General features: G+C 44.8%; 1 protein-coding gene across 11 annotated transcripts in view; it reads right to left on the bottom strand.

The window, feature by feature from the left end:
* Drp2 (dystrophin related protein 2) overlaps positions 1 to 17,558 on the bottom strand; it is a 52,451-nt gene that overhangs the window by 21,978 nt on the left and 12,915 nt on the right. For 4 of the 11 annotated variants that reach the window (XM_030251217.1, XM_030251216.1, XM_017318380.2 and 1 more), the window contains 6 exons: positions 10,644 to 10,821; positions 6,120 to 6,283; positions 3,966 to 4,122; positions 2,946 to 3,066; positions 538 to 806; positions 26 to 172 (listed from right to left, as the gene is read on the bottom strand). In XM_030251217.1, the coding sequence (XP_030107077.1) occupies positions 26 to 172; positions 538 to 806; positions 2,946 to 3,066; positions 3,966 to 4,122; positions 6,120 to 6,283; positions 10,644 to 10,760 (975 nt within the window). In that variant the 5' untranslated portion in view covers positions 10,761 to 10,821. Of the gene's footprint in view, positions 1 to 25; positions 173 to 537; positions 807 to 2,945; positions 3,067 to 3,965; positions 4,123 to 6,119; positions 6,284 to 7,419; positions 7,546 to 10,643; positions 10,822 to 17,558 lie in introns of those variants that run through there. The other 7 variants (XR_003952997.1, XR_001782733.2, XM_030251218.1 and 4 more) reach the window with 5 other exon arrangements.

Here is a 17,558-nt window from a genome sequence, read left to right as displayed (position 1 = left end):
ATATCATTTCAGCATGCTCCTCTACCTGGAGCTGTTTCCACCGGATGTTGATCTGTTCCAGAGCCCTGGAATTCTCCATTGACAAGTGCACATCAGAGATGGCAAGCTGGTGGGCCAGATCATTCACTAACTTCACCCCATCTTTCACAGGAGAGAATTCTTCTTTGAATAGCTAGAACACCGGAACCCAAGTGCCACAGCAGACAGAGTAGGGAAGAGGACACGTTACTCAGTCACCGGAACTCTCCCCTTTCCATGTACAGGGTTAGTCTCAACAACACTTCTTAGCTACTTAGCCATTTGTGCAATAAACTAAGCCATGTGCGGCCACTGGTTTTATCCTTTTCTTCTATTCATTTCAGAAAAGCATAGAAAGAGGAAACAGTAAGACCGAAAAGACTATAAACAAACTAGCCCCCAATCCAACCCATAACTAAAAGATGCTCAGCTGAGGCCCAGACCAGCAACTAAGTCTCGGCAGAAAGAACACTGGCACTGTGAAAGGACATCAGGTCTCAGTCAGGGTAGGATCCTTACCTTGATGGCTTGGATATGCTCTGGGAGGGAATCAATAAAGAGATCTCCTATGGGCTCCCACGTGGCTCGGACTCCCTCTGCTTGGGTCAAAGTACTGCTCAATTCCTCCATTGCCCCTTGGATCTCCAATAGATGTTCCAGAGTATGCTCAATGTGGCGATGCTGATCTACACAGCGGGCTGTCAGCTTCTCCCACAGCTCACTGGCCACTGTTGCCTGCTTCCATACAAAGCGACTAAGGTTTTGAATCCGCTGTCTGGGGGAGGTATCTGTGAGGCCAACCAGGAAGACAAGACAAGCTAACTCAGCAGAGGCAACTCAGAGAAAGACCAAGGCATACTCCTCCTCTTTATACAATGCTTGCTTGTGGATTTGGGGATATTGGTGTGTGTTTGTATACATAGATTCATACTTACATATACATTTCCATGGTTGCACTCCTTTTTGCACATTCAGGGATTTAAAATTCCATTACATTTGTTTATGCATTTATACATACTCTGAGAGTATGTGTGTGTTCCACAGTGTTTGTGTGGAAGTCAAAAGACAGTGTGCTCGAGTTGGCCCTCTCTTTCTACAAGGTGGCTCCCTGGGATGTAATTCATGTCAGGGTCCAAGGTAGACACCTTTCCCAGCTGAGCCAATTCACTAGCACCACATTCAGAGATTTTTCTAAAAACCGCATATCTTAAGATTATTATAGAATAGCTTTTCAATATAAGTAATAATATCAATATTTCCTCACCCTTTCCTAAAATGGTTCTGTCTTGTAAACTGATAGTGTCATATTCCAAGCAGGATTTTGGCATTGGCCTAGTTTTACCGGTATTCCTTTTTGTACATGTGCATACATACTCATTTATCTTTATGCAATTTTATCAAATGTTGTTTCATAAATCCACTGCCACACAAGACCATTTTAGTTCCTCCCACTTTTACATTAAAGTTTTCTCATTATTAAATGGTGAGGTAAAGAGCGAATAAAGTAGTTTAAGGCCGGGTGTGGTGGCGCACACCTTTAATCCCAGCACTCGGGAGGCAGAGGCAGGTGGATTTCTGAGTTCGAGGCCAGCCTGGTCTACAAAGTGAGTTCCAGGACAGCCAGGGCTATAAAGAGAAACCCTGTCTCGAAAAAACCAAAAAAAAACAAAAAAAACAAAAAGTAGCTTAAGAATTGCAGTGACCGTCAGTCATCTAGTCTTATTCATATCCCACTGGGAAATGACTTAGGCCCTGGTGTCTGCTAAAATCCAAAGAAAGGAAGGTTGGGTTTTTTTGGTTTTTTGTTTGTTTGTTTGTTTGTTTGTTTTTTGGAAGCCCCAGCTCAGGAGTCTGGTATAATATATAATATTCCTAGCTTTTCTACTTCTCCTCATTTTTAGGTTTCCTCTTTGTCTCTCAGACTCCCTGTTGAGAGAGGATTAGTCTACAGTTCTAAGCTTCATGGAACTGCCTTGTTCTCTCTGGAGCTTGCCCTACTCAGGGCCCACTGAGCAGCAGTTTATGTACTAACTGACCTACGGAGAGGCCAGAAACAGAGACCGTGAATGGAATCTACAAAAGACTCCACTGATGAGGGCTTCTTTTTTAGTCTATTTACTTCATGTGCCAGGGCTGAGGAGTCTTTCTGAAAGGGGTTGCTAGACCACCACTCACACTTCACTTCCATGGATACCGTGCTGGCAGTTCATTGGAATCTACACAGAAAGTGGCCCTCCCTATTAAGTCAGGCCCAGATGTCACCAGGATCAGAGGTGATAAGCCACCATCGATTTGCATCTCAAAAGTCACTACCAAACTTCTTAGGTTTTAGTTGCTGGCTGTTATTAGTATTGCCAATGTCCCTCCATGTTGGAATAAAACAGATTATTTCCTAATGTTTTCGATTTATGCTACTTTTACTCAGTAGTATCTTCACAAACATGAAAACATAGGTGCGGATCACATGGATAGTAAGCACAGCCCTGGGTTGTCACTCAGGTCATAAACAACATTCCAAAAGGACACACTGCTCTCATTTCCTGAGGTACTTCAATTCACTTGTGTCCTTCTCTCTCTCTGTTCCCCTGCATCTCTGTCTCTTTCTTTCTCTCCTTTTCTTTCTTTCTCTTTTTTCTTTCTCTCTCTCTCTCTCTCTCTCTCTCTCTCTCTCTCTTTCTTTCTTCCTTAATACCTCATGACAAGGACACACATGACACTCTGAAGAGCCACATTTAGCTTCGGGCCGCATGCCGGTGAGCCCTGCTTCAGGCTCTTTCCTTTTTCTGACAACTAACTGTGACTCTCGCCCTGTCTGACTTTGTCCTGAGTTCCAGCTGAGACAAGGAGCCGGTGAAAGGCACAATGGCGTTTGTTTAGTAGTACCTACAGCTGGGAAGGAAGTGGAGGTGGACAGGAAGGCCACCTACCTTTACTCTCAGATTGAGACTCCTCTAATTCTTCAAATGGATGCTGGGACAGAAAAGCCTGGGCGGATTCAAGCACAGAGGAGATGTAGGGGCCCTTAGACTTGACTTCTTCCATGAAGGCCTGTGAGAGATAACGGCCGAGTTAGCCTTTCAATCACTTCCATTTTCTCTCACAATCAATAACCTTTCTTCTCAAGGTAGCTTGCTCCCATGGCCTTAACAGAAAAAAATATGTATGTATACACACACACACACACACACACACACATATATATATATATGTATATATATATATATATATATATATATATATATATATATATCAGTCTTCCCTATAGGCAGAAAATAACTCTAATGCTAGAAAGTCTATTTAGTGTGCAATGAGGCCAGCTATGCCACAGAGTAGAAAGCATGTGGGGTAGAGCTTAGCTTTCCAGAAGACTTGGTGTAAGGACCAGCTAGGGTTTTACAATTAGCTCGAGGCCAGCCTGAGCTATACAGGAAGTTTGAGGCTATATAGGAAGTAAAAACTTGTCTCAAAAACAAAAACAAAACAAAATAAAACAACAAAAAACACCCAGCCAAAATCCTAGATTATAGCAGTCATTTTCTGATTATAGAGACAATGTCATGGAAATATTTCACAGTTCAGGAAACTGTAAAGCACAAAATGAAAAAGTTAAACACTATTGACGTCTTGTTGAATTTCCCTCCTGTGGCATCACTGTATATTCGCACACATCTATCTACATTTTTATGTAGCTGAAATCCAGAGTTTTATATTTCGCATTTTCAACACCATATTATATCCATTTGTCCATGCTCTCCTTAGAAATCAAGGCAGTTTTAAACTGGAGGACAAGCCTAGACTCATTCTGTGAAGTGCAAGCCCCAGACTAGGCCTGCATGCCTATTGCTTTAGGTGTCTGAGCAGAACTCAGGGCCTGTCTGTCAGGGTACTGGGAAAGGGGTATTTCCTGCTTAAAGGCTCCACACCACACTTCCAGGAGTCTAACTTACTGCATGTGTCTCCTTCTCCTGTTGTACCAGGGCCACATCCCCTTGCAAGGGGAGCTGAGCTGACAACTCCTCATCCTTTTGGCTGAGCCAGTCAATAATCTCTCGGAGCGGGAGCTGAAGTTTTCCACTGAGGTCTGAGAAGGCCTCTAGGCGAGCGCTGCACGTAACAGACAGTAAGACCAGCGATTCGATCATCTTTTTAAGTAGCAGAATTTATTTTTCCTAACATTGCATGCTTGAATGAGGCTTTCATACAAAGGAACTGCTCTAGCTGAAGTGCTGGGAGGCCCAGGAGCCCTTCCTTCTTATAGCTGCTCATAAATGTTCCCAAGGTCCTACTGCATGGAGTGTGGTGTTATAAGCAGTGGTTGAGAGCTATCCTATATTAAAATGGGTTAAACATCACTTTGTGGATCTTAGTCACTTCAGCTGCATGCCCAGCATTGGGCCATGAAGGGTAAGAAACTGAACAAGTGCATTAGGGGTGACAGCCATCTGGCTCCCTTCTTGCCCAGGCGGAATCCAAATCATATCAATTTGCTCAGCCGCCCAGGATGCCCTGTGCACTAGAGAATGCAGTTGGTGGAAAGGGCAGGGTGGATGGTTGAATACAGCCATGAACATGAGCAAGGATGTACACACATCTCAGCAGTCCAAAGGGACTTAAACAATGACGGAAACATTGGCTACAGTTTGGGAAGAGAGAAGAAATAGTTTGTATTCTCTAATCATATGTCTGTTTGCTCCCAATTCCCAAATAAAATATGAGCTAAGGTGTAATAGGAGGAAGTTGGAGGCTGGCCAAGCACGACTTGGTGCAGCCACTAAGCCCATTCCTCTTAGTTAGCACTAACAACTATCTTTGTCTACTGCTCCCCTATACCTGGCGGGGGGGGGGGACCTTTTTCTAAATCACAGTGCAAATTAATTCTTACAACAATCTTATGGGGTGCGGGTGCACATGACTATTGTCCAAGGATGTTCATAACCACAGACTCAAGGGATTGACATGGTCTATGATTTGAAATCTGGGTTACATGACTCTACAACCTGCATTCTCTCTGCTTTTCTTCACGGCCTCACCTCATCACACACACACACCCCCAAACCCCCACAGAAGCTATGGGTTTGGGCTTTGATGGTAAGAAGTGGAGATTTTTTTAAAAAAAGAATGAGGCATACACAGAAAGGCAGAAAGAAAATATTATGTAGAAGTTATCTTACTAAGTTGTACCTACCCAAGCTGATGACCCATGGATGGGAGGGGTGGGCATAAAAAAGATGCGAGTGGGCTGCAGATGAAGCTCAGTTGCTTGGGTACTTGCCTAGCACGAATGAAGTGTGATTCCTACGCCCACAGAAACTGACCGTGGTGTTTTACGCCTGTAATCTGACTACTTGGGAGATGGAAACTAGAGGAGCAGAAGTTCTAGGCCCTCGGCTACATGGTGACTTTAAAGGCAATCTGCGATACATGAGACACCATCTCTAAATAAATAAATAAATAAATAAATAAATAAATAGTACAAAATTCAGCAAGGGGATGAGAGTCCACAGATGAACCCCTCCGAGGCTAGGATGATCGCTTCATTTTTGTCTACATATCAACACATTTAGGTTTAGAATGCATTTTCACGTGTTATATAAATGTACAATGCAATACTGTGAGGTAGGGGGGACAGATATTATTTATTCCTCCATGTACTTCGTTTTCTTTAAAAAAAAAACAAAAAACTACCACCACCAACAACAACAAAAACCAAACCATCAAAGCCAGGCATGGTGGTGCTTGCCTATCAACCTAGCACTGAAGAGGCAAAGGAAAGGTGAGTCCAAGGTTCAAGGTCAGCCTGCACTCTACAGAGAGATCCAAGATAGCCCTCACTGAACTCTCAGAACAGAACAAAACCAAGTGGAAGCTAAAATTCTGAGAACTCAAACAACTTATTCAAGATGACACACCTACTTAAAATAGGTTCAAAGAGAAATACTCTGACTTATAACCCAGGTTTCTTCCTCTAGTGCCACAGAAAGATGGGGGAGAGGTAGAGAGTGAAGCTGGGGGCAGGGGCCACACAAACTGCAACAGCAAAAGGAGACCCATATTGTCCCAGCCAATTCCTAAAGCTGCTGTTTCTAGGGGTTAGTCCTTACCGGAGGTTGTGAGACTTCTTTTTTATTTCATTCCAACACAGATTCATGGCTGATGGCTCCAGGGGCCCGGTGGCTCCAACAGTCCCGTTCAAGAGCTTTGGACTTAGGCAGGGATCCCCGGCACCATCCCAAGGTGGAGCAGGGATGGTGACCGCAGCTCTAACCTGGACAGAAACAAAAATTGTCTGTGGTTCCTGCTGAGATAAGTTGTGGGACACGAGTGAAGGAGATGAGAAAAAGCCTGGTCCCAGGGTCCTGAAATCCCGTCCTGTTTTGTGCAGGTGTGTATTCAAGGGTCTGAGGTGCAGAAGGACTCCAGAGCTCACCCATGGACGGGTCTTCTCTCGGAAAGTCTTGAGTCATAGATGTGCCGAGTACTGGTGGTGTTATTTACCTCCTGTTAGACAATTTCCTAGGATGACCATGCAAGTGGGCTCCTGCGTCCAGTAAGAATCCAGGTGGGATTTGCCCAAACATGAACAACCACAGCATTCAACCTGAGCTACAGGCTCAGTCCACAGGGGCTCAAACTTTACCCAAGCTTTGGAAAATACAGCTGAGGGGCTGCCCCACAAAGATTCAGAGAAGAAGCAGAGAAGCCAAAGGAAGTGGCCTATTCCCTATATCCTACTTTCCAAACGTATGGAGGCCTTTGAGGTCACCCCCTCCCCGAGTTTTAACTCACACTTCAAACCTTGCTCAAGAAGCCCAGAAAGCTTCCTAAAGGGGTGAAGGTGACTATGGACTGAGAAAGAGCTAAAGGAACATTCCGAATTTTGCACTAAAAATACCCTGACCAGTGTCAGCAGTCAAGGGATACAGTCTTGAAGCTTGCTCAAGTGTAGCTTGTGTTCTCAGCCTCATTCTTTACTGTTGCTGTCCTGGACACTGGTGAGGCCCAGTAAGAGTACTATTGGGTCTAGGGTCTAGTTGATCAAATCGCCCATCATGAGCACAGTGCTGGGAATTCCCAGCCAGAGGGCAGTAGAGGGTGGAAGGAAGGGAATTGGAGGTAGAAATCTCTTTCTGAGCTGATCCACCCTACCTAAGGTGACCTCTCTGCCTGCCCACAGGTCGACCTGCTGCTTGCCTACCTAGCAGACCCTTCTAGCGGCTGGGACTCCTCAATTCTCCTCATCTTAAGATCATACTTCTTACAAAAGCCTCCAGGCAATTAGGACACCAGCCATCCCAGAGTGAAACTGCAGCTCATGATCACAAGGAAAGTGAGGGGGCTGCCAAGTTCTGGGGGACAAGCTGAGAATTCAGTCCCTCCTTGCAGCCTATGTGCTGACCGTACCTGTGCTGCCTGAGGAGTCCATGGCAGGATCAGGGCTGTCCATGGTTTTCCCTCAGCAGGAATCTGGACCTCGCGTCTGGTGAGTGCAGACAGGCAGAATCTTGAGGAGCTCTGAGCGAGCCTACTCTGGGAGACAGGCAGAGCTGAGCCAGGCCAGGAGGCAGGGGCTGCTACCCTGTTTGTTTACTGACCCCCCAGGAATCTGGAGGGGGCGGCCATGTCGGAGCCTACCCAGTGAATCAGAGCTTTGTTGCCAGGAATTCCAGCTAGTTCCCAGGCTGGCAAGGACAGGCAGGAGTGGGACTGGGAATTCTATGGTGCCAAGGAGGGGTGTGGAGAGGGCAGCTCCTGTTGACTAACTTTCCCTTTCTATGGAAGACACAAAGTACTCACCGCCTCCAGACCCAGCCCTGCTCTGAAGTGGACAAAACGATAAGACAAGTTCAGCAAATAAAATTATTTCCCGAGCTCATCTTCCATCAGGCTTTTTTTTTTTTTTTTTTTTTTAAACAAAGCCTGATGGAAGATGAGTTCGGGAAATAAGCCTTGCTCTCAAATAAGTGAGCCTCCTCGGGGGGGGGGGGGGCAGGGAGGAAGGTGTGTGGCACACCTGGGGACAGGGCCATGGACTGCTGCATCGGGAAGCTGGAGTAGCAAATGTATTTGATTATCTTCCATGAGGTCAGAAGGGTCACTGGAGGTCACTGTGAAAACAAGGGAGTGCTTCACTCTGCCTTTTAGCCATGACCTCTATCCCCTAAGGACAGAGTGACTGGCTCCGGGGCATCCTTTAGGCCTCTATTATGAGGACAGGAAGACAATGAAATGTAGCAGCTCTGCGCAGAAAGCCCGGGATGGAGACACTCCTGTGTCAGCTTGTGTTATACTGGGTGGGACGGAGGGAAGCCCTTTCCACTAAGCCACTGACTGAGGCGCAGTCTCTCCTGGAAACGACCACGGTTTTCCCTCTTCAATAGGTTTGCCCGGAAAAAAAAAAGGTTAGCATTCCTCAGCTCAGCCCCCACCCATGAGCACTTTTGGAAAACAGCGTGTTTATACCAAAAAGGATTCTGTTGCCATCCTTATTTATCTCCCACAGTCATCAGGGCTTTCCACAGTTCCACATTGTTTCCATGCCGAGGTCCGCCTACAAGAATAGCTGCGACAGCTGCCTGACCCTTTCCAGAGGCCCGAGTGGAGCCAACTGGGATGGCTGGAGGATGGTAGGGGATGACTCGCCAAGTGTGGGGAGCGGATCCTAGCTACAGGCATCACTTGTGTTAGGAATATTGGGCTAAAGCCAGTGTCACAGAGTCCTTTGGACCGGGGAATGCCCTGGAGTTGGAAAGAGTGCTTTGTGACCCAGCGGTGACCAGGCCATCCTGATTGGGCTCTGAGGAAGAACCCACAATGAGCTGAGTGCCATCGGTGTTAGCCTTTCATCTTCTGCATCACTCTTTCTTCTTCCTGACCCCCATCCAGCTCCCACACTGATCTCTAGAGCCCCATTCCCCTGCACTGCCCCTCAGATAGTTTCTAGACAAATCATGAAGAATAATGGTTTTCTTTCCCACAAGTTGCTTTCTCTTTCTGGTTTTTGTGGCTATGATGTTTGCTGTTCATGCCCCATCTACAGAACTCTTTATCCATACCTCAGATCCTCGAGACAGCAATCCTACATGAAGAAAACCTACATGAGAACGGGAAAGAGGGACTGCGCCAGGCCATTCACAACTGCACACCGAAGGCCCTGTGCATTCTGCCCATCCAGGGAAGATCTGTTGGGTTAGGGAGGCGGTGGGCAAAGGAAGTCTTTAAGAAAGACTCAGGCCTCTCAATTCCGACACTGTGAGAGCCACACTCTAAGAAAGAGGCAGATTACCCGGAGATACTAAATGCCTTTGAGAATATATTAGAAGCTGCAATTCCTCTCTGGTTATATGCAAAAAAAAAAAACAAAAAACAAAAAAAAAAAAAAAAAAAAAAAAAAAACAAAGACTAAGAAAGACCTGACCTCGATCACTTTTCTCTGGCTCTTGAATTATTTAGCTTTTCCCATATGATTCCCATAACACTTGTATTCACTGTCTACTGCTCGTGTGCTTCCATTCTCCCTATAGATTCACCTACTGTTCTGTGCCTCTACAGATGACTCAACACTGCAGTTCATCTGTGACTCTCCAGGACACACAGCACTTCTCTACGCCAACACAGTCTCTAGACCCAAAAGCATTGCAAGAAACCCTAAAGAATGCCTATGTCTCCTCCAGACCCCCTTCTCATTGTCAGGAAAGGTGCTTTCTTTCTTGTTTTAGATTACTACCTCTTATTCATCTACCAACACACACACACACACACACACACACACACTGTACTATCTGGTTTTGTGTGTCAACTTGACACAGCTGGAGTTATTACAGAGAAAGGAGCCTCCCTTGAGGAAAGGCCTCCATGAGATTCAACTGTAAGGCATTTTTCTCAATCAGTGATCAAGGGGGAAAGGCCCCTTGTGGGTGGTGCCATCCCTGGGTTGGTAGTCCTGGGTTCTGTAAGGCTGAGCAAGTCAGGGGAAGCAAGACAGTAAGGAACATCCCTTCATGGCCTCTGCATCAGCTCCTGCTTCCTGACCTGCTTGAATTCCAGTCCTGACTTCCTGTGGTGAAGAATGAGGAAGTGAAAACTGAATAAACCCTTTACTCCCCAACTTGCTTCTTGGTCATGATGTTTGAAAAGGAATAGAAACCCTGATTCACACATGCACACACACACACGCACATGCACACACGCACGCATGCACGCACACACACCACCACCATCACCATACTCCTAGAGAAGAAGAGAGAGGCAGGTACCATCCAGGAGCTCCAAGAAAGACTAAGAACTTGAGAGGCGAGAGGGGGGAGGGGGAGAAGGAGAGGGAGAGGGAGCACACCCAGGCCTAGGCCATGTCTTAAAGAATCACATTCTTTGTGACATCCTGGGACCTATAACCTTCAGAAGGTTAACATGGGATTGGCCCCCATTAGACATAGTGAGCCCTTGGGTTGCCCAGCCCTTCATCCTTCTTTGCTGTATGTCCCTCATTAACTACCTCATGGCTGATAAGGGATGTGCTGCTGCAGGCTCTGTGCCATCTAAGGGTTTTCATATACACACGAGTTTCCTTGCACCTTAGGAAGTCTTTCTTGCACAGGCCTCTCTTTCACTAATGGACACTTACTTACCTGAGGCTGGGGACAGGTGTTTCGGAGGCTGCTGCTGTGATGAAACCGGTCAGCAGCATGCCACTCATGACATCGTGGGAGGGTGTAAGGGCATCCCTGCATGACCAAAGGTTGCATCAGAACCAAGGCTCATGGAGGGTGGGGATTGGCAGCAGACCAACTGTGGAGCATCAAGCACCTGGAAGAGTAATAAGCAGGGATTTAGAGTTAAGACTAGGAAAAGCCGCTGGAGTCAGCACCTCCTAACAGCTGCATGAATCAGCTAGCCATGAGATAAGTATCCACAGCTAACTGACCTCTCCGATAGGCCAGTTATTGTATATTGTGTGCTATACATTGTTACGTTACTGTGCTTTGTGCTAAAGACACCAGGGTGGATTACTATGATATAGGCTGGAGAGGCCGCTAGGTAAGCTAATAATTATAATAAAATACTCATGTGCCAAATACTATAGTCAAGGCCAGCCTAGGATATGGGGGAACAAAGTATATCCAAAAGCACCCAGCTTCAGAAAGACTGCATTTGAGGGACTCTGGAGATAGATCAGTCAGTTAAGTGCTTGCCATATAAGCCTGAGGACTTTAATTTGATCCCCAGAACACACAATTTTTAGAAAGGTGTGCATGATAGCATGTGCTTAGAATCCCAACACTGGGATGCCAGCTAGCCAGCTTAGCATACTTGGTGAGCTCCACACCAATGAGAGACTCTGTCTCTCTCTCTTTTTTTAAAGGAGGCTCCTGAGGTTGAACTCTGGCTTCCACAGAAATGAATGCACTTAAGAGTATGCTCCTGTACATACACATACATCCACCTGCACACACACACACACACACACACACACACACACACACACACCTGCACACACACATACACACACACACCTGCATATACACACACCTGCACACACACATACACACACACATACACACACACACACACACACACCTGCATATACACATACACACACCTGCACACACACATATACACCTGTGTGCACACACACACATACACACACATGCATGTACACATACCTGCATACACACACACAGACACACATACACACCTGCACACACACATACACATACACATACCTGCACACACAACCCACCTGCCCACACACACATATACCCACCTGCCCACACACACATACACCTACCTGCACACACACACACATCTGCACACACACATGTACACACACACACCTGTACACACACACATACACACCTGTGCACACACACACCTGCACACACACACACATATACACCTGTGTGCACACACACCTGCACACATACACACATACACACACATGCATGTACACATACCTGCATACACACACACACACACATACACACCTGCACACACACATACACATACCTGCACACACAACCCACCTGCCCACACACACATACACCCACCTGCACACACACACACACACACATCTGCACACACACACACACACATGTACACACACACTTGTACACACACACATACACACCTGCGCACACACACACCTGCACACACACACACACATATACCTACCTGCGCACACACACACTTGCACACACACACCTGTTCAGACACACACACATACCCATCTGCACACACACACACACACCTGCAAACACACACAAATACATATACAGACTACAAAGAAACTGCTTTTAGGATAAGGCAGAATAGTTTGTCTATTTAGAAAAGGAGATAAAGGAAGAAGGGCATTAATTGTTGACCCATCTATTTAAAGGCTGATGTCAAAAAATGGCAAAGCATATTCAGGTATCAGTGAGCTCAGTATAGCTAGAGTTCAGGAGACACAGAGAGGGAAAAGACATAGTGCCTGCTCCAAGGAGTTCATATACAGAGAAAACAAACAGGGAGAATAAAGACCATAAATTGTTACATGCATTAATATTAAAAAGACTCAAGAAAGAGATGAGGACGAGGTGAATTGTGCCCGGTCACATCAAGAAAATTTCCCTAGAGGAAATGTACTTTAGATGAATCATGAAAGAGAAGTGGGATTGCATTAGGTAGAAAGGATAAAAAAGAATGTTCCAAGCTGAAAAAAAAAAAAAAAAAAACCAAGCTAGGCGCCAGATTGGGCCATGTCCTGAATGACAAACAAAGGATTCTAGCTTTTATCTTGTAGACAACAGGGAGGCACTGAAGATTTTAAGCAGGAAAGTGACATGGCCAGATTTTCCTCTGCTTGCCTTGTGTGGTGATTCTCCCAGGGGAAGAGCAGGCCGAGAAGCTAGCATATAATAAATAGGTAGGCAGGATGCATGAGCAGATAGTGAGGTTTTCAGATCCACTGAGGAGGTAGCATGTTTGGGACTCAGGGGCCAATTGGATGTGAAAGGTAAGGGAGGTGAAGGAGTCAGAGTGTCTAATTTGGGAGATAGATAGATAACATAGCCAACAGCAAGAGCAGGAATACAGAGGAAAGAGGACATTTGGTATGGTGAGGGGTGAGGAAAAAGTTACACAGTTATACTGGAGTCATTTAGTCATATGTATCTGGAGTGTTGCATTTTGAAAAGAAAATGGATGAACAAAAAAGTAGATACACAAACCAAATGATGGCTTCATAAATGTATACAACATGAGGAGAAGCAGCAACGATGCTACTTGCAAATAATAAAGGTAGTCACTTTTCATGTGTGGCCAAAATAGTCCTTCTTCCAAACGGGAAGAAGCAATAATCTTTGATTCCTGGTGGCGATGATTAAATGGTGGCCATTTTAAGACTCTATTTCACTAGTTCTCATCATTTTATATATAAAGGTCCCTTCCTAATATGAAAGAAAGTCTCACTTCACCCACTCACACCCACTATAGTAGCTGTACTTTTAGAACTTCCAGAATGAGAAAACCACTTAACACATTTAGACATCTGTGGACTTCTTGCATCAAGTACCCTTCTCTGTTCTTCAAGGGTCCATGGCCCCAAGATGCAGGACTATTACAGAGTCTGAGGTTTATAGTACAAAGGGTACTTTCTCATAGTTTAAAATCCTTGGCAATTACACAACTACACAGCTTTCAACCCACAAAGAAATTCCCCAAAGGATGACTGAAAATATGATTCCCCCAATCAGATACCAACAGGAAAAAGATCACTCAGACGAAATGTAACGTATTAAAATGGATGTCCAGCCTTTAATCCCAGAACTTAAGAGGCAGAGGCAGGTAGAGCTCTGAAGAGTTCAAAGGTAGCCATTCTAAAACGCTTTTTATTTTTGTTGAATTTATAAGTAGTTCAAGTAGTTCATGTTCTTAAAATTCAAAAGCCCCACCCCCCACGATGCCAGCAATTGAATCTAGGGGTTTATGCACACTAGGCAAGCTCTCTATCACTGAAACACATTTTTAGCCCTTAAAATACTTCCATTTGAAATTTACTTATTCACTTACTTGTAGCACTGGAGGCAGGGCCCAGGGCCTTTCAAATGCTAGGCAAGAGCTCTACTACTAAACCTTCATGTACACTCTTTACAGAAAAGCTGGAAAATGTGAAGTGAATTGTAGGTTGGATCTGAAAATAAGCAATATTACCGCAACCTAGAGATAACCATTACTGACTGATTGAAAGATACAGTACTTGTTCCAGGTGAGCTGGAAGACACGTGTGGTGACTTGAATAGGAATTCCCCCCTGAGACTCACATGTTTGAATGCTTGGCCTCTAGGGAGGGGCCTTATGAGGTGTGGCCTTGCTGGAGGAAGCGTGCCACTGTAGGGAGCTGGCTTTGAGATCCGAGAAGCTCAAGTCAGTTCTCTCTCTGCTGTCTGTGGATCAAGATGTAGACATCTCAGTTCCTTCCCTAGCACCATGTCTGCCGGCAGGCTGCCATGCTTCCTGCCATGACAAGAATGGATGAAACCTCTGAGACTGTAAGCCAAAGCCAATTAAAGGTCTTCATTTATAAGAGTTGCCCCAGTCATCACTATGGCGACAGGAACTGGTCGCCTGTAAGCAGGCGAAGGAGAAGAGTCAGACTAAGGAAAAGCAGCTTCTTCCAAAGAGAGAAGATGTGCTTTAGAAACCCATGGAGGCAGCGAGTGATAGCCCGGAAAGTGCAGAGACAGTGAGAGAAACGCGCCAACTAGAGATGCTCTAAACTGAACAAGCTTCTACCATGAACTTCAGTGATGAGGGGAAGGCAAGTGGAATTCCCATCCCAAATCCTTTGTTTTCCCCTCTCTGCATTGTCTTCCAAAGAAGGCTGTTCAATCAAAATATCTCCAAGTAAAATTAAAGAGATACACAGAGAGCAGGTGTGCAGAAATTTAAAACAAACAAACAAACAAACAAACAAACCATGAAAGAGCAAGGCAACCTGACTCATTCCCCGAAGCTCCTCAGTTACTGACTTAGAAGATCAAGGAAATTCGTAAAATGTTAGGTAGATTTCAAGAGTTAACCAGTCAAGGTGATCAGTGACTGACTTCAAAGAGACTACAAATAAGCACACGATTCTAACCGAGACCCAGGCAAGAAAGAAGTGATATGAAAGAAAAATTCAGCAAGGAACTTGGGATTCGGAAACAGGAAAACAAAATAGAAATGTTAGAAATGGGGCCAAAGAGATGGTTTAGTGGTTTAGGGGCTTGCCAGAAAGTCTGACAGCCTGAGTTTCATCAATGGGAAATATTCAGTAGATGGAGAAAATCAACCCTCAATAAATTGCTCCCCCACAATAAACAAACAAACAAACAAATGTATTAATGAAATGTTGGAAATGAAAAATAAATAAATCAAAACTTTAAAAATAGTGAAAAACATCACCAACTCAGCACAGCAGAAGAAAGACAAGGTCAACAAAACACTACAGTTACAAACAAACACCAATAAGAAAAAATGCTCCAACTGGTAATAAGGACACATTCTCTACTATGTTCATAGCAGCCTTATTTATAATAGCCAAAAGCTGGAAAGAACCCAGATGCCCCTCAACAGAGGAATGGATACAGAAAGTGTGGTATATTTACACAATGGAGTACTACTCAGCTATTAAAAAGAATGAATTTATGAAATTCTTAGGCAAATGGATGCATCTGGAGGATATCATCCTGAGTGAGGTAACCCAGTCACAAAAGAACACACATAAGCCGGGTGTGGTGGCACACACCTTTAATCCCAGCACTTGGGAGGCCGAGGCAGGCAGATTTCTGAGTTTGAGGCCAGCCTGGTCTACATGAGTTCCAGGACAGCCAGGGCTATACAGAGAAACCCTGTCTCAAACCCGCCCCCCCCCAAAAAAAAAACACACATGATATGCACTCGCTGATAAGCGGATATTAGCCCAGAAATTTAGAATACCCAAGATACAATTTGCAAAACACATGAAACTCAAGAAGAAGGAAAACCAAAGTGTGGCTACTTCGTTCCTACTTAGAATGGGGAACAAAATACCCATGCAAGGAGTTACAGAGACAAGGTTCAGAGCTGAGACTGAAGGAAGGACCATTCAGAGACGGCCCCACCCAGGGATCCATCCCATATACAACCACTAAACCCAGACACTATTGCTTATGCCAGCAAGATTTTGCTGAAAGGACACTGATATAGCTATCTCCTGTGAGGCTCTGCCAGTGCCTGGCAAATACAGAAGTGGATGCTCACAGTCATCTAGTGGATGGAACACAGGGCCCCCAAAGGAAGAGCTACAGAAAGTACCCAAGGAGCTGAAGGGGTCTGCAACCCTATAGGAGGAACAACAATATGAACTAACCAGTACCCCCCAGAACTGTGTCTCTAGTTGCATATGTAGCAGACGATGGCCTAGTAGGCCATCAATGGGAGGAGATGCCCTTGGTATTGCGAAGATCATATGCCCCAGTACAGGGGAATGCCAGGGCCAGGGCCAGGAAGCAGGAGTGAGTGGGTTGGGGAGCAGGGTGGGAGGAGGGTATAGGGGGCTTTGGGGATAACATTTGAAATGTAAATGAAGAAAATATCTAATAAAGACTAAAATAAATCAAATAAATAAAATATAAAAAATAGTACATAATACTCAGGAGGCAGAGGCAGGCAGATTTCTGTGAGTTCAAAGCCAGCCTGGTCTACAGAGAAGTTCCAGGACATGTAGAGAAATCCTGTCTCAAAAAACTAAAAAAAGAAAAAAAATGAGCATAACCTTAAGTTCCAAGAATTCTGGGTCAAAACACCAAAGCATAAGCTAGGAGTTGAGACAGAAAACAGAGCACACCGAGAATCTATGAATAAGATAACCACACAACAATCCCCAATCTCGAGAAATCAATGCAAATTCCAGAGACATTTGGAACTTGAAATAGCGTGACAAAGTAAGACCCTCTGTGGCATACTGAAGTCAAGAAGCCAAAAATACAAACAAAAGAAACAATTTTAAAAGCTTTAAGGAACACTACCACTTCGTACAAAAGCAAACACACCAGAAAACATCTTGTCTCTTATCAGCAACCCTAAAACTAACCAATGGAGGAGAAGAAGATACTTCAAGTGCTGAATCTAAGCAACTTCTGGAGACCCAATCAAAACACGATTTCTAATAACTGCAGAGAGGGCTGTGGCTGAGGTCACTGGTTCTGGCATCCAGAATGTAATCTACACTCTTTAACTACCAACTATGTGGTCTGGAATACCTTTACCTCTCGGAGCATCAATACTCTCATCTGTAAAATGGGTATAAGAATGATACTGACCGTATGGAATTGTTCTCATTATTAAAGTCAATCATGAATAGCCACATGAATTATACTGCCCTCCTGGCAGTAGGGCATGGCTGAGTGCTAGCTAAAATCATCATCAATACTATCTCACTGAATTGTAGACCATAATTTATTTTAAGACTTGGTCATATATTTATAGTTCTTTTGCTTTAGAAGTCAAATTGCCCTGAACAACTTTATGCATAATTATAATCC

This window comes from Mus musculus, chromosome X, assembly GCF_000001635.26.
Source record: "Mus musculus strain C57BL/6J chromosome X, GRCm38.p6 C57BL/6J".
NCBI lineage: Eukaryota > Metazoa > Chordata > Mammalia > Rodentia > Muridae > Mus > Mus musculus.
The sequence above is the reverse complement of the archived record's forward strand: the minus strand, read 5'-3'. Positions and strand labels throughout refer to the sequence as shown.